Source organism: Orcinus orca, chromosome 4 (assembly GCF_937001465.1).
Source record: "Orcinus orca chromosome 4, mOrcOrc1.1, whole genome shotgun sequence".
NCBI lineage: Eukaryota > Metazoa > Chordata > Mammalia > Artiodactyla > Delphinidae > Orcinus > Orcinus orca.
The window spans coordinates 151,284,535-151,310,029 of record NC_064562.1 but is presented as its reverse complement, the minus strand read 5'-3'; the positions used below and the strand labels follow the sequence as shown (position 1 = coordinate 151,310,029).

General features: G+C 47.1%; 1 protein-coding gene across 3 annotated transcripts in view; it reads left to right on the top strand.

The window, feature by feature from the left end:
• Window positions 1-25,495, top strand: part of AFAP1 (actin filament associated protein 1) — a 152,580-nt gene that overhangs the window by 114,640 nt on the left and 12,445 nt on the right. For 2 of the 3 annotated variants that reach the window (XM_049709231.1, XM_004265152.3), the window contains exons 10-15: window positions 1,056-1,267; window positions 6,099-6,244; window positions 13,360-13,477; window positions 16,678-16,944; window positions 19,540-19,657; window positions 24,520-24,684. In XM_049709231.1, coding sequence (XP_049565188.1) covers window positions 1,056-1,267; window positions 6,099-6,244; window positions 13,360-13,477; window positions 16,678-16,944; window positions 19,540-19,657; window positions 24,520-24,684 — 1,026 coding nt within the window. The remainder of the gene's footprint in view (window positions 1-1,055; window positions 1,268-6,098; window positions 6,245-13,359; window positions 13,478-16,677; window positions 16,945-19,539; window positions 19,658-24,519; window positions 24,685-25,495) is intronic. The other variant, XM_033419474.2, reaches the window with a different exon arrangement.

Genomic DNA, 25,495 nt, shown 5'->3' with positions numbered 1-25,495 from the left:
CCCGTGAAATCTGTTTGTCCTGCCTTGTTATTTCCAGAAAAATGCACTGTATGTTTGTGACAGGTGAAAATGATCAGTTTCTTGTATTTGAGGTGATTTCCTTTTTTAAAAAATGAGGGCAGGGCTTCCCTGGTGGCGCAGTGGTTGAGAGTCCGCCTGCCGATGCGGGGGACACGGGTTCGTGCCCCGGTCCGGGAAGATCCCACGTGCCGCGGAGCGGCTGGGCCCGGAGCCATGGCCGCTGAGCCTGCGCGTCCAGAGCCTGTGCCCCATAACGGGAGAGGCCACATCAGTCAGAGGCCCGCGTACCGCAAAAAAAAAAAAAAAATGAGGACAGCTCTTCTTGTAATTCCATCACATTCCATCCGTAATGCACTGAGGATGTAGTGCAGCCTCAGAGACGTGGATGACGAAACTCCACATGCATCAGACTCAGGCCTTTAGACTGCAGCAGTCAGACAGCATCCTCCAGTCAGAGGGCGCTGAGGAAGGGCATCTCTGGCCTCCGGGCAGGAATCCCATCCCGAGGATTTGCCGTCATTTGCTGGAATACTTCCAGTGGTGGGGAACTCATCCCCTCCCAGGGCTGCCTGTTTTGTGGAAAGCTTTCATTTTCAGGTAGTCTTATTCCTCATGTTAAGCCCAAATCTGCCTGTCTTGTCACTCTTGCCCTGGTGGTGTCATTTGCAGCTACTTGGAATGAACCCGAACCCTTTCCTGGGTGAGGTCCCTTCAGCTATTTGAGGACGGCAGTGTGTCCTCATAGCCTCTCTCCTGCCAGCCACTGATGGCTCAGTGACCTCTCGTACACCGGGCAAGCTCCGGGTTCCCTACATGGTCCTCAGCACGCATCACACAGTGCACTCGGGCTCCTGGGTGGTCTGTCCTGTCTCGGCCCCCAGAGCTGATGGAGGTCAGTCATCTCGCAGTGGTGGCTCTTGTTGCTCCCAGGAGCCTGCACTTGCAGACGTGCTGTGTGCAGGGTTCGTTCCGTCTTCGTGGCCTCCTGGGGCGCATCCTTCCTGGGGAGGCTGACGGGCCTGCTCTCGTTGCAGGCTACCTGAACGTGCTCTCCAACAGCCGCTGGCGGGAGCGCTGGTGCCGCGTCAAGGAGAACAAGCTCATCCTCCACAAGGACAGGGCCGACCTGAAGACCCACATCGTCTCCATCCCGCTCCGTGGCTGCGAGGTCATCCCGGGGCTGGACTCCAAACACCCCCTGACGTTCCGGCTGCTTCGCAACGGCCAGGAGGTGGCCGTGTTGGAGGTGGGAGCCACAGGACATTAGCTCGCGGTGGTTTGCCTTCTAGGGTCCGGCCTGGACGCCCCGTCAGGTCCTCACAGCTGGCTGATGGCAGCTTTGGTTCTGTCCCGTCCCACGTGTCCTGCTTTTCTCCTCCGAGGGGCCCCAGCTGTGTGGACGGCACAGCCAGTTCTCTGCACAGTGTCCACGGTAGACTGCCTGCCGGGTCACCTCCTTGTCTGATATCCTCTCTGTTCGTGTTTGCGTGGAAGTTCAGTACACAATTCCAGGCAGTAGACTGCTTTCTAAAAGTGGCCACAAAACGACTTGTTTTAAAATTTCCAGTAAAACTTCTCCCCTAACCGTGGTCTGCCTCTGAATTGGTGGCATTTCCTTCAAGCTGTCCTTTGGAATGTTCTGGGCTTCTTCACCGATGGAGCAGGTGTTTTTTGACTACCAGTTGCCTATCGACAGTGGCCAGAGAGCCAGATGACAAAAGAACAAAAAGAACACCTTTGGTTTTTAAGAACCCTTGGCTTTGCATGCATTTTATCGTTTGGTTGCTTTTTCAGACCTCCTTATTCACGAAAGCAAACAAAGGCAATTCAAACTAATTTCTTAGCTACACACTTAAAACTTTCGTTTTTGAAATTTAAAATTTTTATTTATCGTCTGTTATTAATTTATTTCTACCCAATATTAATTCAGACCTTTTTTCCTTTGTCTTTTTTTTTTTTCACTTAGCATTATCATGATTAAGATACAAAGACACACACGCATACATATGTGTATCCACGCATACACAAATATCAGAGTGTAGAATTTCTGGAGTACGTGTAAGTATATTTATGCTATACAGTTGATAGAAATGAGGATATTTTGGGTTTGGTGGCATGGCTCATGTGTCTTCTGAATTAATCAGATGCAGAGCCTAATCTAAATGACTGCAGTGTCACTGACCAGTGAGGGAAAGGGCGTGGGCTCGTGACCAAGATCAAAGGGGCGCCGTTAGCCAACCTAGAAGGTCTTAGTAGGAGATAGGAGTTATTTTCAGAGACTGCTTTTTTTTGGTGGGGACAAAAAGAGATTAACAACGTAGTTCTTTCTCGCACAGGGCTCCTTGCCCGATGGCTTGGATGGTTTGAGATAACAGGTCGAAGGGCCGAGCCTGCCCTTGTGGCTGACTTCCCAGACGGGAGGCCAGGCCTGGCTGGGATCAGGATATCTGGGCCCCAGTCCTAGTTCTGTTGCAGACTTTGATCACAACCCAGTCTGTTTTTCTCTCTCGGCTTCTTTATTTGTCTGTAAAACAGAGCATTGGGCTAGAGTCGGTGTGCTTTGTAAGCATTTATGAGGGCTGAGAGCTGTAGGGTGGATGAGAGTGGAAAAAAGCCAAAAACGTAAATAAGGAAACTGTACTCTGGATGCAAACAACTCAGGTGTCACGTGAGAGCTCTGGCAGCAGATCTGAGAGAGGCTGCGAGGACAGGAAGGCACACGCTGTGGGTTGGCACACGCTGGATTCGGGGGTGAAAAGTGAGACGTTGGCCTGGACACCGGGTGGTGACAGGAGCCCCCGTGGGGAGGGCAGGGGCAGGGGCAGGGGAGCAGCTGGGTGAGCAGGGCCCTGTCCTGTCTGCTCCCAGTCCTGTAGGTGCAGCCTCACGTCCCCCAAAAATGGGGGTTGCGTTTCATTGCCTTTTCCCTATTCCAGTTATTGAATCAAACACGGATACACACGCGCGCGCACACACACACACACACACACACGTAACCACACTCAGTGTTCCAACATAAGCAAAGAGTTTGCCTGAATCAGTTAGGAAATGCAGTGATCCGACCAGTAAAGTGTATTCTGTACTTTTTCTAAGACCATTTTGTCTTAACTTTTGAGATAATTTCAGAATTACAGAAAAGTTGTGAAACTAGTACAAATAATTCCGTGTACCCTTCACCCATATTCCCCAAATACTAACATTTTACCATGTTTGATATCTCTTGCATGGTCTCTTCCCCTCTCTCTCCCTCTCTCTCTTTCTCTCTCTCTGTCTCTGTGTAAATTTTTTCAGAACCTTTTACAGACGTGTTGCCCCTTTATCCCTAAACACTTCAGTGTGAAGTTGCTCAGAATGAGGGTACTTCTTTACTAAAACCACTGTATAATTATCAAAATCAGGAAATTCACATTCATGCAATACAATTATCTGACTTACAGATTTTAATCAGATTTTCCCAGTTATCCCCATGATGTCCCTTGTCAGCGGAAGGAAACGCCAGGTGGTGTGTTGCATTCAGCTGCAGTCTCTTTGGCTTTCTCTGTCTGGCTTCATGACATTGATACTTGGGACGGGTACAGACCATTATTGTGTAGACGGTCCCTCAGTTTGGGCATATCTGCCATTTCCTTGAAATTCAAATCTGGGGTGGGCATGCTTGGCAGGGGCACGTGGAAGCAGTGGTGTGTTTGGTACTGCATCACTTAAGCAGGCACGCCCGTCAGTTTGTCCCACGACTGGTGATGTTAACTTTGGTCTCTCAGGTGGGATGTCTGCATGGCTTCCGCACTGCAAAGTTACTGTGTTTCCCGTTTGTCTTTAATAAGCTTCATGCGGGAAGATTCTTTGAGACTCTTTCAATATCCTCTCACTCACAATTTCACCCACTAATTCTTAGCATCCGTGAATGACTCTTGCCTGATACAGTTACTAAAATGACAGCTGCTAAATGGGGACTTTCTAATTCCATTATTCCTTCTACGCTTATTAGTTAGTATCTACTATAAGGAACATTTCCCTTTCTCTCAATTAATTATTCATTCATTTATATATATATGTATATCAGCAGGGGTTCATAGATTATTGTTTTAATCAGTGTTTATAATCCTTTATTGTCATGATTTATCCTGGTCAAATGAACAGAGTTGGTCAGCAGAAAGCCCTTCGAGCCACGTGGCCTTTGCTATGTCCCTGTAATAAAGACACCACAGTCCGTGGTCCCCTTCTTTCTTTGAGCTCTTTCCTCATGTTATGATACAACAAGATGTTCCAGGCTCATCTTGTACTCGTCTCTGCCCCAGGCCTCTTGGAATCAGCCGTGATCCGAAGAGCTCTTAGTGGACAACTCCTAGTGGGTAATGGTGTTTAGAAACCAGGATCTGGGTAGAAGGTGTGCTCAGAGTTACTGGGGTGTCATTGCGCCTGGCCTTTTCAGTAGTCATAGGAAATTGTGTGTATGTGTATGTTTGTACATATGTATATTCAGGCATGTTTCTGTGTTATACATATTACACACATGTATGTGCATATATACATGTGTATACCTGCATGTATACCTATTTATATACTAAAAACCACAAGATCGTAACTAATACTTCTAATTTTAGTCCAAGGCCACAGAGTTATTATTTTTTAAAAGCCTACGAGGAAATTTCTTAAACAATGAAGAAAATAGTTAACAGTTTAATAGTATCAACCACATCTTAGATATTATGTTAACATACTTTTAAAAATGCTTAAATGAAATAGTTATAGATACACGGATATAGATTCAGTCGTAGATACATTCTTGACGTAGATTTCGTTTGGAGGAGGACAAAAGACCAGTGAAGAGAACATATTTGTGATTTTTTTATTATCCAAGCACTCAAATCAATTCATTTCAATTTAGCAAACATTGATTACATTCTTACTCTCCGTAAGGCGTGTAATTGGAATCCATTCACTTTGTCCATGGCCGCATATGATACTGTTGCTTGTACAGTATCAGTAGCCAATTCTATCAGCACACAAAAAACAACTCCTTCCTTGTCAATGGCTCTTCCTCCCGAGAGCCTGCCATGGGGTATATATATATGATTACTTGTATTCTGATCACTGTTCAACTCATCAAGGTTATAATGATGAAACCCAGTTTTCTTTAAGTCTTGAAGCTAAACTTACAGATCTTCCTTTATATAAAAAATTTGTAATTTTTGCAAAAAGCTAAATATTTATTTTTTCTTTGACATTCAGTTAACTCACATTCGATAGCTCAGTTTCCCCTAAACTTTAAATATGACTTACACAGTTGATTAGCCAATAGTATTTAGACATTTGAAATACCATTATGAACGTAATGTAAGTGATTTTCTAAATCACATAAGAAGGACGGCTTAAAATTTTAATGAACCCAATCTTAAAGATATATTTCAGACTTGCAAATTAGGCAGATGACATCCGGGGAGCATTTCAAACATCTTAAAGAATGACATGCACAAAGCAGCCCAACGATTATAAACATTACACCTATATAAACACAACTAATATGAAAGTGAAAGTAGGTTAATATTCTGTACCATCTAATCAGGGAAATAAAATTGCCCTTCCAGGCCCATTCAGGAGACCACAGCAGGGGCTACTGGTCACCAGAGTCGGTGACCTACAGGGGCCGTGGCCTGGTGTGGTTTCCAGGTTAAGCGGCTATGGTTAGAGGGGCCCTTTCTGCTTCCCAGATTTTGTTGCCAAATTAAGGAGCCTTTCTAAACGGCTTCTTTTAGCTGAGATTTAAATAATTCCATGAATTTCCATGTCTTCCACCCTAGTGCCTTTCCCCAAAATAATTGGGAGGCATCTTAGGACCTCGGGTTTTTATTTCCTTGGGAATAACCGTTATGCAGCTTCCGCATTAAGGCTTGGAGTGGACGCGGTGTTAATCCCGTGGCTCAGGTAGCGGCTGCCTCCTTGTCTACATCCTCAGGTGCTTCGTGTTCCACCGCCTTTCCTGTTATGTTGTCTCTTTTTTGACATTTTAATGAAAATGTTAAAACTCTTTACTGTTACTTAAGTAAAATGCACTTTTCCCCCCTTCACCTCAACAGGCATCTTCTTCTGAAGACATGGGCAGGTGGATTGGGATTTTGCTGGCTGAGACGGGGTCCTCCACAGACCCTGGGGCCCTGCACTATGATTACATAGACGTGGAGATGTCGGCCAATGTCATTCAGACGGCCAAGCAAACCTTCTGGTAAGATCCACCGCCGTGCGAAGAGGCACTGAAATTAAACAACTTTATTTTTTCCCTAATTTTCTTTTCCTTTTATGTAAGTGTATAGCCTTCAAGGGGGAAAAAAAAACAGCTGAAGACTCCTTTTTGTATAATATTAACCCAAATTTTGCTGAAATGTTTGTCATTTCAACCATCTGTGTTTTCTGTTAGAACAGAGGTTGGGAAACTTTTTCTGCAAAAGGCAAGATAGTAATATTTTTGGCTTTGTGGACCAAATGTTCCCTGTTAAAACTACTCAGCTCCACCACTGCAGTCACACACGTAAATGAATGGACATGTGCCAATAAAACTTTATTTGCAAACTCAGGCAGTGGGCCAGATTTGACCCATGGGCTGTAGTTTGCTGACCCCTGTATTAGGGGAACAGTTCTATAAAGCATAAATAATTCGACATATTGCTGTAGTGACGACTGAGTTTTCAAAGCCATCAATCATATACTTTTAAAACTTAAATGTGATTGTTTTTAAAGTGCTGTTATGTACAAAAACGTCCTTTTAAACTATGAATATTTCCTTAACATAATGATGGCAAAGAAAATTATAGCAGCAGCCCTCAAAGTATGGTCCACAGACCCCTGGGGGTATTCAAGACCCTTTCAGGCAGTCCCAAAGGTCAAAACTATTCTCATAATAATGCTAAGAAATTATTTTTCTTCTTCGCTGTATTGACATTTGCATCGATGGTGCAAAAGCAACAGCAGGGCGGTGGTGGGGGATAGATTGGCAGGTGCCTTAGGACCATCAGTGGTCACTCCACACTGTGCTGTGACCATTGCCACTCGCTTGTAGTAAAAGGATATGCTGTGTTCACTTAAGATGTCCGTGATGGGGACTTCCCTGGCGGTCCAGTGGTTAAGACTCCACGCTTTCACTGCAGGGGGTATGGGTTTGATCCCTGGCCAGGAAACTAAGATCCTGCAAGCCATGCAGCGCAGCCAGAAGGAAAAAAAAAAACAAAAAGATGTCTGTGATGAAGCAGTACAATTATTACTTTTTCTGTGAAGGGCCAGATAGTAGGTATTTTTATGAAGTCTCTCGAGTACGTGTCTTTTTAACATTTACGTAGTGGGCAGGACACACAAAGCACTTACATTGACTGAACTGTCATGTTGTCTTGAGGAGACGCTCTTGTAAGACTGAGCTGCTAACTCAACTAGCCGCTCCCTAACCCCACCACCATTTTTTCGCTTTTACTTGAAAGAACAACTAACAGGTGAACTGTGGTTATTCAGACGTAAGTATTTGCAGACACTTTTTCAGAAATGAACCGAGTGAGCCTCTCCCCTCGAGGAAAACACTTGGCAGTGTTTGTTGCCTGCAGTGGAGTTGAGCTTGCCCTCAGAAATGAGAATTCGGGGAGATTTGTATCTGCCACTGTGAGCTGACAGCTTCCCAGTACTCAGACTTTTCTGATAAGATTGGTGGTGATATTGAGTGTGGTTTTTTTGATACAGTATAGTGAAGATTCTACATGGAAATTAATCATTAAGAAATTACTACTTGTCGAGCTTTGGTGTAGCATCAAAGAATATCTACCATGACCTGGAAAAGCTATCTACTTTTACAACTGGGTATCTGCGGGAGGCTAGATTTTCTTCATATGCTTCAACCAAAACGACTTGTTGCAACCAGTTGAATGTTGAAGCAGGTGTGAGAATCCAGCCGTCTTCTCTTAAGCCAAACCTTGAATAGGTTTACAAACATGTATGACTACCACTTCTCTCACTCATTTTCTTTTATTTTGGAAAATATAGTTAATTTTTATAGAAATATGTTTACATGTGGTGGATTTATTCCCATTATTTTTAAATGAATAAAAACGAATACATTTGTGAGTTTCAATTTCAAATACAGTCAACACTGCTAGCAAACACCCACATAGAACAAAGCTCTTTGGGAGTCGTCAGTAACTTCGAAGGATGTAAAGACGAAAAACACTTGAGGATTGCTGATGTGTAGGAATGGATCTGTGAAGTTAAGAAGTGGCTGGTTCCTATTTCATGCTGTCCACTGTCTAAAGCAGGGGTTGGTCCTACTTTTCTGTGAAGGGCAAGATGGTGAACATTTTCAGCTTTGCAGACCACATGTTCTCCACTGTGACGACCCCTCTCTGTCGCCACGTTCAGCTCCGCATGGCCGGGCAAAAGCAGCAGGACAGTCCTGAAACCAGCGGACGTGGCCATGCCCGGCAGGAGTTTGCTGATCCTTGGTGTAAAGCGGTGCCCGTGGGATTGCGAGGGGACGCCCTGGGCTGGAGGAAGGAAATCGGGTTCTGGTCCTGCTGCAGTAGTTACTAAATGGAAAGTCTGGGCAAGTCATTCCTAAGCTGTTAGTGTTGCAGCTTCCTTGTGTAGAAAACAGAGAGTTTAGGCGACATGATGTCTGAAACTTCTAGCTGCCATAGCTCTGATCCCTTGATTCCCCCTTCCGTTTCCTTCATCTTTAGAGAGTCTGGATTGGGGCTGAGGAGAGGCAGATTGAAACAGAGCAGGTGATGGAGTTACATAATCAGCAGGTGATGATAAGCGTTCTGTCAACTTCCTACCCTTTGAGTAGGAAGAAGATAAACTCAAATGTTTATGCTGTCATTTGCCTGTTTAATAAGAACAGCGCCATCTAGTTTTTCCACCCAAGTGGTGTTTATGGGAGATTGGCACGTTCTTCCTTTGTATCTTGAATGGGGTTGTAGAATGAATGTTTATTTAATGATTGCCTGGGACATTCTGGGGCTGAGTAAAATGAAGATAACGTTTGCCCATATTAGGAATCAAGCCATCATGTTACACCCAATTAAGGTAAATAGCCTTGACAAAATGAATTAATCTTGTACGACTTTACTGGGAAATCTCCAGTAATGCTGGAGGACTTCTGAAGTACAAACTGCTTATTCTCGCTACTGTTCTTTTGTGTGAAAACCAGGGTGACATAGTCAAGTGCTGACTGTTCATCCTCGTTATTTTTTCCATAATAACAATTCTATCTAATCAGCAAGGTGTAGGTAAATTACAGTGAACCTCCTAATCGTGCAGTAAATAAAGCACATTTAAAGTAGCTTTTTAAGAAATGTAATATCCTTAAGTCCACTTTTGCAAAATCTACCCATCTAGAGTGACATAAAAGAAAGGAGCTTATGGTTGTTGACCATACTATTTTGGACCTTATTAGTTTCCAAAAAGCCTCTGCTAAGTCCGCGTGTAACTTCAGCGATAATAAGCAAACTGATGACCACATCTAAGAGAAACCCTGACTAAAAATATTTCCCCTGTAGCACAGATGAGTGTGGAATATTCATCTAAACCAAATGTGGGAAGGTCACATTTTCGAGAAGGGAATGTAGATTGCAATTCTGAAAACTGATTTATTAAAAGTATGCATGTAATGAGTTTGTGGCTGCAGGAGTCTTTGCTACCCCATTAAAACCTTTATAGGAAAAACCTTTATAGGAGATGTCACTTAGCAATAAAGTTTATTTTTATTTATTAGTTTTCTGCCAAACCTTCTGTAAAAATTGAGAGAAGAGATTTAACAAGGAAACAGTGTTCAAACTATAAAATATGGTAGCTTGCCAGTGTGTTAAATAATCTGAGGTTGAATTAATTTTTGCCTTTGTGTAAATTGTCAGCCAGTTAATGAATCTTCTCAGGGTTATTAGGGGAAATTTTTGTACATTGGATTACGTCTGAGGGAGAAAGGTCAATGGTATGTTTTGGGAAGAGGACAGTAAAAGAAATACTAGTAATGTAAAGTCTCCCAGAAAAAGTGGTCTATTTAAGAGTGTTAATAACGGTAAACATTTGAAACATGCTTTCCTGCGGCCTGTTTTTAAATGAGATGTATATAGATGATACGATACAGGGCAAATATTCTGAAAGTTTCTTCTGGAACTCTTTTCAAGTCATGCTGGGTTGGAGCCCCATAAGAAAGCTGTGACAACATTGAAGGTGATAAAAGCGGTAGATCAGTGTGGACACAGAGCGGGGAGCAGGCAGACTGACAGGAAACTTTCACCTTGAGTCACCCTCTCATCGGAATCCCTGGGAGGTTTTATTCTAAAATCTATTTCCTGAAAACATGACTGAACCTTGAAGGTATTAACGCTAAGTGAAATAAGCCAAACACCAGAGGACACATACTGGGTGATCCACTTAGGTGAGGTACCAGAGTGGGCGAATCCCCAGAGGCAGGAAGTGGGGTGCTGGGTGCCGGGTGCCAGCGCCGGCGGTGGGGAGACAGCGCTTCAGCTTTTGGGAAGATGACAGGTTTTGGAGGTGGGTGGTGGTGATGGCTGTACAACGTGTGAATGTACTTAGTGCCCCAGACCTGTACACTTAAAAGTGGTTAAGATGGTAGGGACCTCCCTGGTGGCCCAGTGGTTAAGACTCCGCGCTCCCAGTGCGGGGCGCTGGGGTTCGATCCCTGGTCGGGGAGCTAGATCCCACGTGCCGCAACTAAGACCCGGGGCAGCCAAATGAATAAATAAATAAATAAAATATTTAAAGAAACGTTGAGATGGTGACATTTCTGTTATGTATATTTTACCTATACTTTTTTTTTTTTTTCCTGTCTTACGTTTTTGGTTTAACAAGTGGCATATGGTCTGTTATCTCATTTCCACTTTCCTATTTGGCTAACAATCCTATTTTAGGAAGAGTGCCAGGCCAGAAGGTGAGGGGCCTCTTACTCGGTCTTGGATCCACTCGCTGTTTCGGGCCCAGAGACTTGGTCTGGGGGCCCAGGTCCCTCTCTGTGAGATGAGGGGCAGCCTAGCTGGTGGCCAAGGTCTCTTCCAGCTGGGACAGGACATCCTGTGTGTCTGTGACCTCCCCTTATGTTCCGTGGGTCAGAAGCATCCTGCTGGTGTCTGTTCCAAGTGAGTGAGCATCTGTCCTGCCCCTTCATGGTCCACGCTCCTTCCTGCCATGTGTCTCAGTGTGGGTGCCAGGCTGGGCGCCAGAAACCAGAGACACAGACCAGGCAGGAGACAGTCCCTGGACAGGGGGTCCGTCTGCCAGGACGTGGAACAGATCCAGGTATCAGTGCTCACGGGCAGTGGAGCGTCCTGGGACCACAGGCATGGGGAGGGCGTGGTCATCCCTTGTCCTGCCTCTCACATGACCAAACCCTCACCCCCAAAATACCCTCAAACGGGATGTTTAAACCAGAAAACTTCAAATATGTATCTAAAAACAAGGAGAATCTTTTGTTCTTTTCTGTACATTTTCTTTTCCTAAATATATATTGATATATATATATATATATATATATATATATTTTTTTTTTTTTTTTTTTTTTTTTGTGGTACGTGGGCCTCTCACTGTTGTGGCCTCTCCCGTTGCGGAGCACAGGCTCTGGATGCGCAGGCTCAGCGGCCATGGCTCACGGTACCAGCCGCTCCGCGGGATGTAGGATCTTCCCGGACCGGGGCATGAACCCGTGTCCCCTGCATCAGCAGGCGGACTCTCAACCACTGCGCCACCAGGGAAGCCCTGATATATTTTAAGTATAGAATAATGATATACATTTTTGTATCAGAAAAAAGCAGGAAGAGTTATTTTGTAAATTAAAGAGAATACCGTGTCCAGGGTGGGACTCGCCGTGCGGGCCGTGTTGTCCCAGCAGAGGGACACTTGAGCCGCCTTCCTGCAGCCAGGGCTGGGTGAGTGGAAACTGCAGCTTGAGCCTGGGGGCTGACCCTTCACAGCCCCTTCCTCTCATTCTCTTCAGAACCAGAAATCCCAGTGTAGTTTTGTTGCAAGACCTCTTGTCAGAGAGGCAGTTCTCACCTCCCCTCTTACTGCCTTCACTCTTTCTCATTTGCTCTCTTTTATTCATCTAGTTACCATAGAAATGTAAGATCCCAAGAAGAAGCAAAATTGGAAAACAACCCAGAAAACTATTTTTTTCATTTCAGGCTGTCTTAGTTTTCCCAATTAGGAGAAACATGTTATCTGGGTTGTTTCTTCCCTAGGCATTGAGGGTCTTCGCTTATAACACCACGAGCAAACCATTCACGCCTTCCTTCCTTCCTTCCTTCCTGTGTTCGTTCATTCGTGCAGCTCATACTCGCCAAGCACCCTTTGTGTGCTGGATGAACAGAACTGGCAAAGGCCGTGTCCTCCTGAAGCTCACGTTCCAGTGAGGAAAGCAGACGGTAGACACACGATCGTGCAACGTGTTAGGTGGTGATTAGTGGTAGGAAGGAGTAGGGGACAGGACAGGGACGCAGAGGTGGGAGGCTGGGGTGATCGGGAAGTTCCCACCGAGACTGAAAGAAGGAGGGGTCTCAGAGAAGCGCTGTGGGCAGAGGGGGTGCCCTTGGCCAGCGAGCGAGAGCTGCCAGGAGCCTGGGGTGAAGGCAGCGGACATGGCACTCGGAGCCTCACAGGCCATGCAGCCCTGGATTGTTCTCGGAGCCGCCGGGGCTTTGAGCAGAGCCGTGACACGAGGGACGGAGGTGGCCACTGTCAGAGGCTCCCAGAAGTTCAGGGCCGTGCAGGGCAGAGGGGAAGGTGGGTGGTGACGCTGAACCAACACTGAGAACTCAAGAAATGCTGTGGGATAGACGTTCTAAAATGCCTATAGAACAGGTCTGTGGACTTTTCCTGAAAAAAGCCAGAGAGCAAATATTGATACTTCAGTTTTGCAGGCCAGATGGTCTCTGCCTTTGAGAATTAACAGGCTCATGAAAGAGGCATGTGAAAAAAAAAGCAGCCACAGACGATTGATTCATCAACGAAGAGTCCAGGTAAAGAAAGGTGTTCCAGTAAATCTCTGGTGACAGAAGCAGGTTGCTAACACAAATGGGTTATTTGCTGAGTGCCGGGTGTGTGCAGGCCTTGCTCTGGGTACCCGGCAGGGTCATCATGGGTCCGGGCCGCAGTCCTCCGGGCGGGTGGTGTCCTGTCCTACAGGTGAGGAGTCTGCCCCACGGCTGTAGGAACACCCGATTCTGCCTGGGTCCTGTGCTAACACTTCTGTACCCTGTGGCCTCGGACAGAGCCTGAGCATCCGTCAGAGCTCCTGGAAGCCTTGGTGAGCAATCGGAGGGTTGTAACTCGTTTCCTCTCTTTCAGCTTCATGAACAGGCGTGTTCTGTCCACTAACCCGTATGTAGGGAGCACCGCCAACGGCTACGCACACCCCAGCGGGACGGCGCTGCACTACGACGACGTCCCCTGCATCAGCGGCTCGGTGAGTGCGCCGCGTGCAGAGCGAGGTCAGCCGTGCGGGAAGGCGGGGGTCAGTGGATCTCTGTGACTTACACCCCTGCTTTCTGTCCAAACGAGAGAAAGCTTTCTTACGCTCTGAGGCAAGATGAAAACTCCACCCCATCTCGCTCCTTTTTGACACCCTGTTCATCTTAATCCGCATCTGAACACGCAGGTAATCGGGCGCCAGCAGACAGTTTGTCATTCCTGTCAATGCCATTAAACACCGTCAGAAATCACCATCGGAAAGGAGACGCCGCAGAGTAATGACCGTACTGCCAGCTCCAGACACTGTCCCGCATCCTCCGGGTGGGGTGCGCTTGTAGCTGGGGCCCCCATCCGGTGGAGAAGGGGAGCCTGGAGGAAGGAGCGCGTTCAAGTGCAGATTAACGTGAAAGGGGCTCATGTTAGGACTTGGGTGTCGGGGCGCGGGCACACAGTGAAATCCTGTCCCAGCTGCAAAGCCCATGGGATGGCGTCCCCTCTGAGTCCGGGGTGGTCTGGGGTGACTGGGACATGGGTCCTGTCCCACAGCAAGAACACGTTAGGCCCAGTCGGTCTCCTCCTTGCCCCTCCCCGTTCCCACCACCATCTTCGCCTCAGGGTCTGCAGGGCTGGAGGGGCTCTGGTACCCACTGTGGCCGTAGCCGTCCACCCTGCAGAGAGTCTTGTGGGAGCCACACACTCGGGGAAAGCCCGCGGTGGCCCGACAGGGGCAGGTCCCAGTCCAGTCTCTGTGCCCTGCGTCCTGGTCGCTGTGCCCTTTCCAAGAGGGCCCGGCTCTCGGCCTCTGCTTGCTGGTCTCGGTGGAACCTGCCCTCATCGTAGACCCGACCGCCACCTCATCCTCGTGGGACCGTCTGCTCCTCTCAGCCTTGATCTCAGCGCCAGCTTTTTTGGAAGATAAAACACGCAAACCTGTCTCTGACTCTTCCTGCCCGAAGGCCCGCTCGTGTACCTTTCCCCAGAGGGGTTTCTCCCCGTGCACGTGGTTTAGAGAAACCGTGGACCTACACAAACGCTGGTCTAGTTCCCCCATCCCTTCATTCCTGTGAATACTACACAGGTTCAGGCACCCCCAGGAATGAGCTTTCTTTAGGTCATGCGCAGCTTAAGCTGGTTTAGAAATGAAAAGCTGCCCTTCTCCAAGGCTCTGCATTTAGGAATCGTTTCTGCGTGTACATCGCTGGGCGGACGACGTAGGTGATTAAGACAGAGCGTCCAGGGCGCAGCACCTGTGGCTCACTTGCTTGTTAAGGGCTTCCTTGACGTTCAGGCCTCTCTTTAAACTGTTGTTCTGCTTGCTGGGCTCTGTGACCGGGCCCTTTGTTTTGCGAGAGCCTGCACTTCTCAGTTTTATGAGGTTCATACATTTGAGCCAATACCTGACATTTTAGCAATGTTTCAGCTTCAGTAATTCTTACCCATTCATTGTTCCCCCCGAGGCCTAGATGAAAGTGAATCTCAAAAAAGGATCCTCTGACGGGCACACACACACTTTTAATCTAGAAGTTCTCTGGTGTTTGTTTTCTAAGTCTTCCATGTGACTTAATCCTTTGGTATTTTAGGAAAATGATGGTCTGGTCTAGACCATTTTAATAACCTTGGACAAATATATGCTAGGTTGTCATTATGAAACTCACATCCACGTTTATCTACATGTACCATTATTTTTAGGTTGTAGATGGGTCCCCAGCATCACAAAAATAGACACACTGAAGTGATTGCAAAGGAATAAAAAACACTCTTACTATGAAATTTTAAACCTTTTCTATTTTCATAACAAAAGGCTGTAATTACATCCTGGCAGAAAGGAACTCAGCAAGAAGGATATAAAAATAGAGTAAGATAAGTATAGTATATGAATTAATATTTTCTCTTTTTTTAAAAAAAATGAAAGCAGTTCCTTTAAAACTTAAAAGAATCTGGCTGTGGTTGTAAGTTTCGGTTTTAATTTATACTTTAATGTCCATGTTCTAAGGTGGCTTGTAGCTATTTTAATCCTTTGTAAAAAGGTTTTCCACCAAAGTAATGCCATTCTATCATTTATAGTTTGAAACATCCTATTTTCTATGACTATTCGATTTCTTTCTTTTAACAGCCTGTGTCTTTGGTTACTGCACTTTCTTCAGGCATAACCACGTGTGCAACAGGGGTGACGCTGACAGTCACCCAAAGAACTTAAATCCCCGATGCCCGCATAGCAGGCTTGGAAGGGTCCAGAGGTGTTCTGGCATCGAGCCCCTCATCCTATCCTGGAGGAGCCTGAGGTTCAGACCCCAAGCAGTGTGTAGTTACGAGCACAGCTCTAATCCAGCTCCCCCTCTTAGAGCTGTGTGACCTCTCTGCCTCAGTTTCCCCCTACTTCATAAGGTTGCTATGAGAATTATGTGAGTCATTTTTACTGTGAAATAAGATGAGGTGCTTTGGGGACCTCCCTGCTGGTCCGGTGGTTGAGAATCCACCTTCCAATACAGGGGATGCGGGTTTGATCCCTGGTCGGGGAGCTAAGGTCCCACGTGCCGTGGGGCAACTAAGCCCGCGCGCTGCAACTACTGAGCCCACACCTCACAACTAGAGAGCCCGTGTGCCGCAACTAGAGAGAAGCCTACGCGCTTCAATGAAAAGCCTGCGTGCCACAACTAAGACCCAACGCAGCCAAAAAAATAATAATAGTAATAAAATACGGATAATAATATCTGTCAGTATTTAAAAAAAAAAAAAGGTAAAGTGCTTTGCTGGGACCTTAACGTGTTTTCTCAGTAGGATCAGCGCCCCCAGTCTCCGGACAGACCCCAGTCCAGCATTCCTTTCGTCACATCACATTGCTTCAGCTTTCTGGGTCAGGAGGACTTCCGAAATCCAGTGCTTTAAAGAAATGTCAAATATATATATATATATATATATATATATATATATATATTTTTTTTTTTTTTTTTTGCTCGCTTTAACAAACAAAACAAAAAAAATTATCATAAGCCAATGGCCCTGGGAACGATTTAAGGAAAAAAGAATCCTTCAGTCCCCAAAGGTAGAAAAGTTCTTCTGAATCAGTCCACCTAGTTGAGTGTGTGTGTTTTATTGGGGGTACGTGCACGTTTTTTGGGGGTGCTTGCTAATAACATCTCAATGTGCTTTGCTTCCTGTGGCCGAGGCTCTAACGACAAGCTGTGTGTGTTACAGTGGGGACCCGACGGTGGCTTTCCCGCTCCCCGTGGCCGAGGCCTGGGAGAAGAGGCGCTCTATGATAACGCGGTCCTGTACGATAACTTGCCGTCTCCGAAAATCTTTGCTCGGTACCCTCCTGCTGACAGGAAGGCCGCTAGGCCATCTCCTGACAAGCTGTCCTGTAACCACTACAAACACCCTGCCTCTTCTGGCCCGCCGGCCTCCCCGTCTGTCACTAACACCTCTTCTCTGGGGAGGGCATCTCTCGGGCTCAGCTCACAGGTACAGCATCTCATTCTGTCTTCTAGAATCGCCTTAAGTCACTGTCCTCCCTCAGGGCTTTGCAGTGAGAGTCTGTTCACCAGCTTGTGGGCAGTGAACCCCATCAAGGGTAAAGCGCAGTTTTTTCCCTCAACTAGAATAGAATCTGCAAATACACAACGTTTGGCCACCCAGGAACGGATTAAATACAGTAAGTCCCCTACATACGAACCTTCAAGTTGTGAACTTTTCAAAGATGCGAACGTGCCCCTGTATGCCAGCTGTTGTACTGGGCTACTGTACTTTTCAAGGTACTGTACTGTAAGATGAAAAATGCATTCCTTATTTTCTGTGTTTGTTTCTTATGTGTTACTTGTGTGATTATAAACCTATCATATAAACCTGTACAAGTATTACTAACCTACCATATAAACCTATACAAGTATTGTAAACCTATTACAGTACAGTGTTTTTAGCCGACTGTGTTAGTTGGGTGCCCAGGCCAACTTTACAAACAAATTGGACGTACGAACGCGCTCTTGGGACAGAACTCATTCGTATGTAGGGGGCTTACTGTACACCTCACCAGCTCACGGGTTACGTTCTGTATTTCTTTGCCTGTGCCTGGCTCTCTTTCCATTCTTGGGAAGTTCCCCAGTGAATTTTGTGAATTACGGCAATTAAAGGCAAAGATGTTAAAGAGGACAGGGACACTGGGACAGTAAACGTTTTCAGAAGAGTTTTGAGCTGCAAGTTCCTTTCCTGTGTTTCCATAACACGTAAGTGAGGAATGGTGGGCTTCACGTGACAATTGCTTTTCGATCTTTAAACATTCAATAGGATGATTCCGAGAACTACAGTATTTTCCCATAGTGTACTCCCTAAAAGTGTACTCCCTAAAACCAAGTAGATAGTAAGGATTTTGGATTATAATTGAATGGTCAGTAACCTTGATGTTGAACTATTGTCCATCTCACACCTCGTACTGGTGGCAAAAACGGTAACCTTTCAGTGTAAATATAATTTTGTGTTTTCATGCATGTCAACCTAAGATTTTCTTATGCTTTGAGTAAAGATCTAAGCGCCACATGGAAGAATATTCTACAAACATAAAGCAGAGGGGCACATTTTTAGTTATTTTCTATTCCTTCCATTTTTGGAGTAAGCTTAAGAAAATGATGAATGCCAAGTAAGATTCTCGAATTTCAGAGAATTATAGCAGTTCTTCGAAACCAATTCATTTCATCAAAGTCACGTGAGAAGATTTTTGTTTGTTTGTTATTTATAACAACTGTTAGAGATTCTCATTCACTGAATCTGAGGGGCCCAGGCCGATGTATGGTCAGACATGGGAGCCATTGGCTTCTAGTTTTTTTGAGTATTTACTAAAAAGTCTGGTAGGTCATGTGCTTCCCCCACTAAGTGAATGTGTCTCTGGCGATGTATTTATCTGTCTTTTTATTGGTATTAGAGTTCCCTTGGGTAAAAATTATGGGACAAAATATACTGTCTTACATATTTGGATTGTCCCAGATTAGTTTGGAATCAGTCATTCGATACGTGGTTCATGTATGTTTGTATTTTGTTCATTTTTATTTTAAGTAGGAAACACATTTGCAAGGCGTTTACCTTTAGCTGTCGTGTCCTCATTTGGCCGTTTGAACGGGGGACCTACTGTTTAATGGAGAGAGCTCACACTCCCTACACACCTACCGTATGCATGCTGTAGGTGTGTGTGCTGTGTCAGTTAACCTTCTGAGGAACCGTCTGGGAGACATCAGTATCTTTATATTTTTAAATGAGCCCACGGAGGCTCAGAAAACGTTAATGACGTGCTCAGCGTCTCCTATGACGGAGCGGGAACTTGAAGCTTCCAAAACCCAGGCCCACAACAGTAAGAAACGTGGTGCGGCAGAGAGGCTCGGGCTCGGACGTGTACAGTCAGCCCTTGCCGTTCGGCTGGACTTAGGACCCAGCCAAGGTACACGTGCATCACTTAAGCAAAATGCACCATGGGCCGGCTGCAGCCACCAGAGAAGTGAGGGGTGTGTTGAATTTTTTAAAGCCCTGTGGTTAAAGTGTAGTTCCTGCTGTTTCTGTATTTTGCCTCTTTCGCTTCCTTGCTCAGACCCCGTCAGTGAATCAACAGGTAGTTATTTATCCAATTAGGATATCAGTGTAGAAACCCTGGAAGTTGAACTCTTAAGTGCACGGTCATGCTACTTCCCCGAAGAGCGTTCCACCGAAATTAAAGCTGTTTATCTTTGGAAACACAGACTTTCAACCAAATGCTCTCAGATACCCACTGTCTGTGCCAGTGTCTTGGTCGGCGTGTGTGATCTCCTAGTCGAAATAGGTGACTTTTGGTGCGTTCCAGCTGAAGACATCCTAGTGTACCTCGTTTGTTTTGAACCTCGGTGCTAGAACCTTCTTAGCTGCTCTGGGAAAGTCACGGCAGTGCAGCGTTGGGAAACCAGATTGGTTTTCTACTACCCGCATTTTTTTCTGCCTATGCTACGTTCTACTTGAAGAGCTAGGGACTGAAACAATTTACTGCAAAAACCCCAAGGTTTTTGTCTGTTTGTTTTTAATTCTCTCATTTGTTTATTTCAACAGTTGAAGGGTAAAAAGCCGCCCCCCGTGGCATCCAACGGGGTTACAGGAAAAGGCAAGGCTCTGAGCAGTCAGCAAAAAAAAGCTGATTCAGCGGCTGGTGTGAAGCGAACGCCTTCAAGTAAGTTGATCCTTCGATTTCCCACGTTCTACCTTTGGGTGCAGTGTGCAGAGTTGGGGCCGTCTAGCCACCTTCCCCCCTCACCTGACCAGGTGGAGAACGCCAGGTTGGGGACCAGCTGGAGAGGTGGCACCATTTGCATCTGCATCCCTCCTCGTTTGCTGGATGGAGGAATGACCACGATCTTTAACCCAGCTTTTATTTTATAACTGTTGCATATACGAGGAAAGACAAAGCTGGCTTAACTGTGGAGCTGGCAGCTTGCGGGCGCGGCTGGCAGTGCTGCTGTGAGTGGCCCTGGACGGTGGGTCGGGACACCTCGGCTTGTGTCCCTGATCTGCTGAGTGAGTGAGTGACTTGGGTTGAGTCGCATAGACTCTCTGAAGCCAGCCTCTGCGTGTTAGAGGTGTAGACAGGTGGCTGAAATAGTTGGGGTAACGCGTGTACCTCAGAGCGCGGGAGACTGTCAGGGTCTGTAAGGAATTCTTGTCCCAGCTGTGATTTCTCTCCTCCCGTGTCGTTCTCCTGGCCACTTGATCAGGGCGGTGCCGTAATCTACCCCATTGGACAGATGTAGACATAAGCTCAGAGAGATGGTGTGGCTTCCCCGAGGTCTCACCGCTGGCAAGTGACAGAACCAGCGTGAGGACCAGGTTTTCAGGTTCCAGACCTGGTGGGGGCTGGACCGGGCAGGGGAGCGGCGAGACTCCAGTGAAAGGCAGCCCGTCAGCGCGCTTAGCTTCCTTCCCGATGTGCAGATACATGACGCTAGGGGTACTGTTAGTGCATGTGTTTGCATTTGCTTCAGCCCTGGCTGTGTTGGGTGGATTCCTCTTCAGCCAGCCAGCCCAGCAGTGTCTGTTCATTCCAGCCCTCTGCTTGCTGAGGGGACAGCAAAGATAAGACAGAGCAGCGGCCGGGTCCCCCACGCAGACGCAGGCTACGGGCCTCAGCACAGACTCTTCCCAGGCTCAGAAGCTCCTCAGCGGGTGTGGGCCTGTCGGGGACGGTTTCCAGGAGAGGAAGATGGGAGTTAGCCTCCAGCCGAGTTTGATGTGAACACCTGGAAGCTGTGTCAACACTTTCTGAACCTGGTTCAGCATACCTGGTGGACCAGGCTCCCTCCAGGTAGTAACCCTACACCAGGTGACAGGTCACCTAACTGCTGAGCTCCCTGTGTGCACGGCGATTGGATTTCAGAGTCAGCACACAGGGCTGGTGAGAGGTGGCTGTGTCCTTAGCCTCACGCATGGACGAGCCCCGGGGCTCCTGCTTCTGCCCCGAGGAAGCCTGTGCTTTCTTTTTTTTTTTTTTACATTTTTATTGGAGTATAAGTTCTTTACAGTGGTGTGTTAGTTTCTGCTGTATAACAAAGTGAATCAGCTATACGTATACATATGTCCCCATATCTCTTCCCTCTTGCATCTCCCTCCCTCCCACCCTCCCTATCCGACCCCTCTAGGTGGTCACAAAGCACCGAGCTGACCTCCCTGTGCTATGCAGCTGCTTCCCACTAGCTATCTATTTTACGTTTGGTAGTGTATATATGTCCATGCCACTCTCTCACTTCGTCCCAGCTTACCCTTCTCCCTCCCCATATCCTCAAGTCCATTCTCTAGTAGGTCTGTGTCTTTATTCCCGTCTTGCCCCTAGGTTCTTCATGACCTTCTTTTTTTTTTTTTCTTAGATTCCATATATATGTGTTAGCACACGGTATTTGTTTTTCCCTTTCTGACTTACTTCACTCTGTATGACAGACTCTAGGTCCATCCACCTCACTACAAATAACTCAGTTTCGTTCCTTTTTATGGCTGAGTAATATTCCATTGTATATATGTGCCACATCTTCTTTATCCATTCATCTGTCGATGGACACTTAGGTTGCTTCCATGTCCTGGCTATTGTAAATAGAGCTGCAATGAACATTGTGGTACATGACTCTCTTTGAATTATGGTTTTCTCAGGGTATATGCCCAGTAGTGGGATTGCTGGGTCATATGGTAGTTATGTTTTTAGTTTTTTAAGGAACCTCCATACTGTTCTCCACAGTGGCTGTATCGATTCACATTCCCACCAACAGTGCAAGAGGGTTCACTTTTCTCCACACCCTCTCCAGCATTTATCTTTTGTAGATTGTTTGATGATGGCCATTCTGACTGGTGTGAGGTGACACCTCACTGTAGTTTTGATCTGCATTTCTCTGATGATTAGTGATGTTGGGCATTCTTTCATGTGTGTGTTGGCAGTCTGTATATCTTCTTTGGAGAAGTGTCTATTCAGGTCTTCTGCCCATTTTTGTATTTGGTTGGTTGTTTTTTTTGCTATTGAGCTGCATGAGCTGCTTGTAAATTTTGGAGATTAGTCCTTTGTCAGTTGCTTCATTTGCAGATATTTTCTCGCATCCTGATGGTTGTCTTTTGGTCTTGCTTTCTTGACACAGCTCACCTGCGCTTCCCTTCTCCTCGGACACACATTCAAGCAGCCAGTTGGGCCAAACCCTCCTCCTCATCCGTTTACTGCACTGCTTTTTTCACCTTGTTTTTCTGGCAAATCTCATTTCGCTCGTGCAGTTGGGTGTATTTCTATTCACTTAAAATTTGAGTGTTGTCCACCTGGGGAGGGGCAGGTGGGGGGAGTAACGTGTCTGAAAAGCTCTCTTATGTGAGACCTGAACCGCAGGAGATCTCTGTCTGCATAACATCCCCCTCTCTCTCAGCACCTGTGCTTATTTTATTTCTTAGATGATGCATTCCTGTATTTTATGAGGGCTTCTGTAGGGAATTTTTATTAACTTTGGTGACATCCGGTGACGAAAAAAGGGAAAAATCACTGTGCTCTGGGTTTTCTGCTGAGTTCAGGCAGTTGCATTATAGCCTGGACGGGGTTCATTGCATGGGGACCAAATGATGTGGAAGGTGGTAAGTGATTGCATACAGGTTTGTCGGGGAAACATCTTAGATCAGAAGCGAGTGGACAGAGTTTGGACTGTGCTCTGTTTATAGAACATGTGGTTGCCCAAGCCACTAAGAGCACTGCTTTTGTTTCAAGTTGTTGATTTGGTCACCCTCCTGCTGCGATCCTTTTAATATCATTCTGTGTGTGGGGTTGGTTGGTTTTTAGAGAGGGGAAGATGGAGCGGGGAGTGATGACCTTGTACCTGCCTTCATAAATGCAGTTTCCACGCAGTCACGATGGTTTGCGTTGTAAGAATCGGCGAATTCGGTGTTTAGGACAGGTGCTAGAAATCGTTAGAAGCGGCTCACCAATGTCTGGCGGAGTGGACAGGGTTCCGGGGGCTCCGTTATCACTGCCAGGGATGAGAGCTGCCAGGGAGTGTCCACCACGGCCCGGGTACCACATGATTCTGTTAGGTGGGTTTTAGTACATGTACCGAATTTTTTTTTTAACCCCACAAGTTAGGCCTTAGCACTTCTGCTTTATAGAGGGTGAAGCTGAGCCTTCGGGGGATTAATTGCTTGTCCACAATCATGGTCTCTTCCCTGGTCAACTGCCTTTATTATTAACCATTACACCGCCCTCCATGGCTTCTCCCCAGAAGTCGTTTCTAGTCTAATAAGGGAGTCAGACATGCAAATAAACCAGCATGGTATATACCATGGAATGTGAGCTCACAGGTGCAGGAGGTGCAGGAGGCCTTGGGTCGTCATCAGGTTTGAGCCGTTCGCTGTCAGAGGCCGTTGGGAGGCCACAGAAGCTGCAGAATCGTGAGCCCTTATTGCTATTGAAAGGCCAGAATAATTCAAGGACAAGAGCGTTGGGTCGGATTTTAACGCACTATTAACTAGTAGTGTGACGTTGGCCAAGTCTCTAAATTTTCCTTCAGGCTGGTTTCCTCTTCATTCATTTATCCACTCACTTTATTTAATGAGCATTTGCATAGTGCCCGTTCTGTGCTTGCTCAGAGTTCTGTATAAGTGTTACTTTAATCCTCATAACAACCCTTTGAAGTACCTGCTCTTATTACCCCATTGCACAGATGAGGAAACTGAGACACGGAGAGATGAAGTGCCTTGTTGAAGGTCACACAGCTCAAGTGGCAAGCTGGGGTTCCCACCTGGGCGGTCGGGCTCCAGACGCGGCTCTGGGTGCCCCTCCATTTTCTGATTTGCTCAGTCACTCACTCAGCGGATGTTTATCGTGTGCTCCGTCCATGCCAGGTACCCGCCCCACTGGAGGTGGGGATAGCGCCGTCAGGTCAGCAAAAGAGTTGGACGGCACAGTTGTAAGGATCAGACGTGACAGTGTAATGGAAGTGTTTTGAAAACTACAGAGAACTACACACATCAAGAGATTATTTCTGATGTTGGTAGACCCTCTCTTTTCAGATTACAGAATGTTTTGTTCACTCTCGACCTTGCTGAAGATTATATGTTGCATGCCCCAAAGGGAGGCGTTAAAGGAATTTCCTAACATTCTATTTTCCTTTTAAAAATTTGTTTCAAAGGGGCAGTGGTTGAGAGTCCGCCTGCCGATGCAGGGGACACGGGTTCGTGCCCCGGTCCGGGAAGATCCCACGTGCCGCGGAGCGGCTGGGCCCGTGAGCCACGGCCGCTGAGCCTGCGCGTCCGGAGCCTGTGCTCCGCAACGGGAGAGGCCACAACAGTGAGAGGCCTGCGTACCGCAAAAAAAAAAAAAAAATTTGTTTCAAAGAATATTGGATAATCCGAAATGGTCACTTTTCTGTTTGGTTCAAACCTGTCCTGCTGTCTTTCTTGTTGAATTAGCAAAGTGACTAGCTTTGAGTTTATTTCACTGAGTAGGCTGATTTAACAGGCTTTATGAATTACCCTGTCATCTACTTGGTTAAACCTAATTTCCTGTTGATGCTTTTTCTTTTCAAGATGCTGACCAGTACAAATATGGCAAGAACCGGGTGGAAGCGGATGCCAAGCGGCTGCAGGCCAAAGAGGAGGAGCTGCTGAAGAGGCGGGAAGGCCTGCGGGACAGGCTGGCCCAGCTGCGGAAGGAGAGGAAGGGCCTGCGGGCCGCCATCGAAGTGAACACCGGTACGAGGGGCCTGCTTCTGCTGGCGCCAGAGCCTAGGCTTATCCTCTTGCGCCCTCGGGCTCTGAACCTCGCGAGGCTCTCCTCTTAGTGAGACCGTGTCGTTCCATGCAGTGCTTCCTGCAGTTCGGAAGCCTTGGTGGTAAGCCCAGGGCAGGTGCCACAATGTGGAATAATGGACCAGGCAGCAGGAGGCCGGGCCTGGACCTCAGCTCGCTGGCTGAGGCTGGGTAGGTGCCGGGGAGCTGTCCCAGCCTTGGGGGCTGACGGCAGAGCTCGGTGGGAGCACGAGCCTCCGGGCGCAGGAGTTACGTCACTGTGTGTGAGGGGCGGTGTCTCAGCAGGAGGACGGGTCACACTCAGAAGCCCAGCTGAGAGGTCTGTGCATGGGTAGAAGGAGCCCTCCGTTCCCTGAGGAGGGACTGGTGAGGGCCAGACCGTGCTGGATTCGTGGAAGGGACCCGGGGAGGGGGGACAACCCCAGAGAGGAAAGAAGAGGGAGACGCGGGTGAGGACCACAGCCGTGTCTCTGGATCAGCCCGTCTGTCCTCCTTGGCAGGAGCTGGCCGTGTGGTTCCTGGCTCCGGCGCTGGGGCTGCTGAAATGTATGTCTCCTCAGCTCAAGACTGAGTCGGATCCTGGGGCAAGGCCGACTCTCTAGGTTTCAGTTTCCGGCCTCGGGGGGTAAGGAGGAGGAATGTAGAGACCAGGATGATCCCGAGAGGAAGAACCTGCTTTCCAGCGGCTTCTGTGCCGGAGGAGTTGGCGTGTTACAGCAGTTAGGTGTCAGGTTCAGCCTTTCCTGACTTCGTG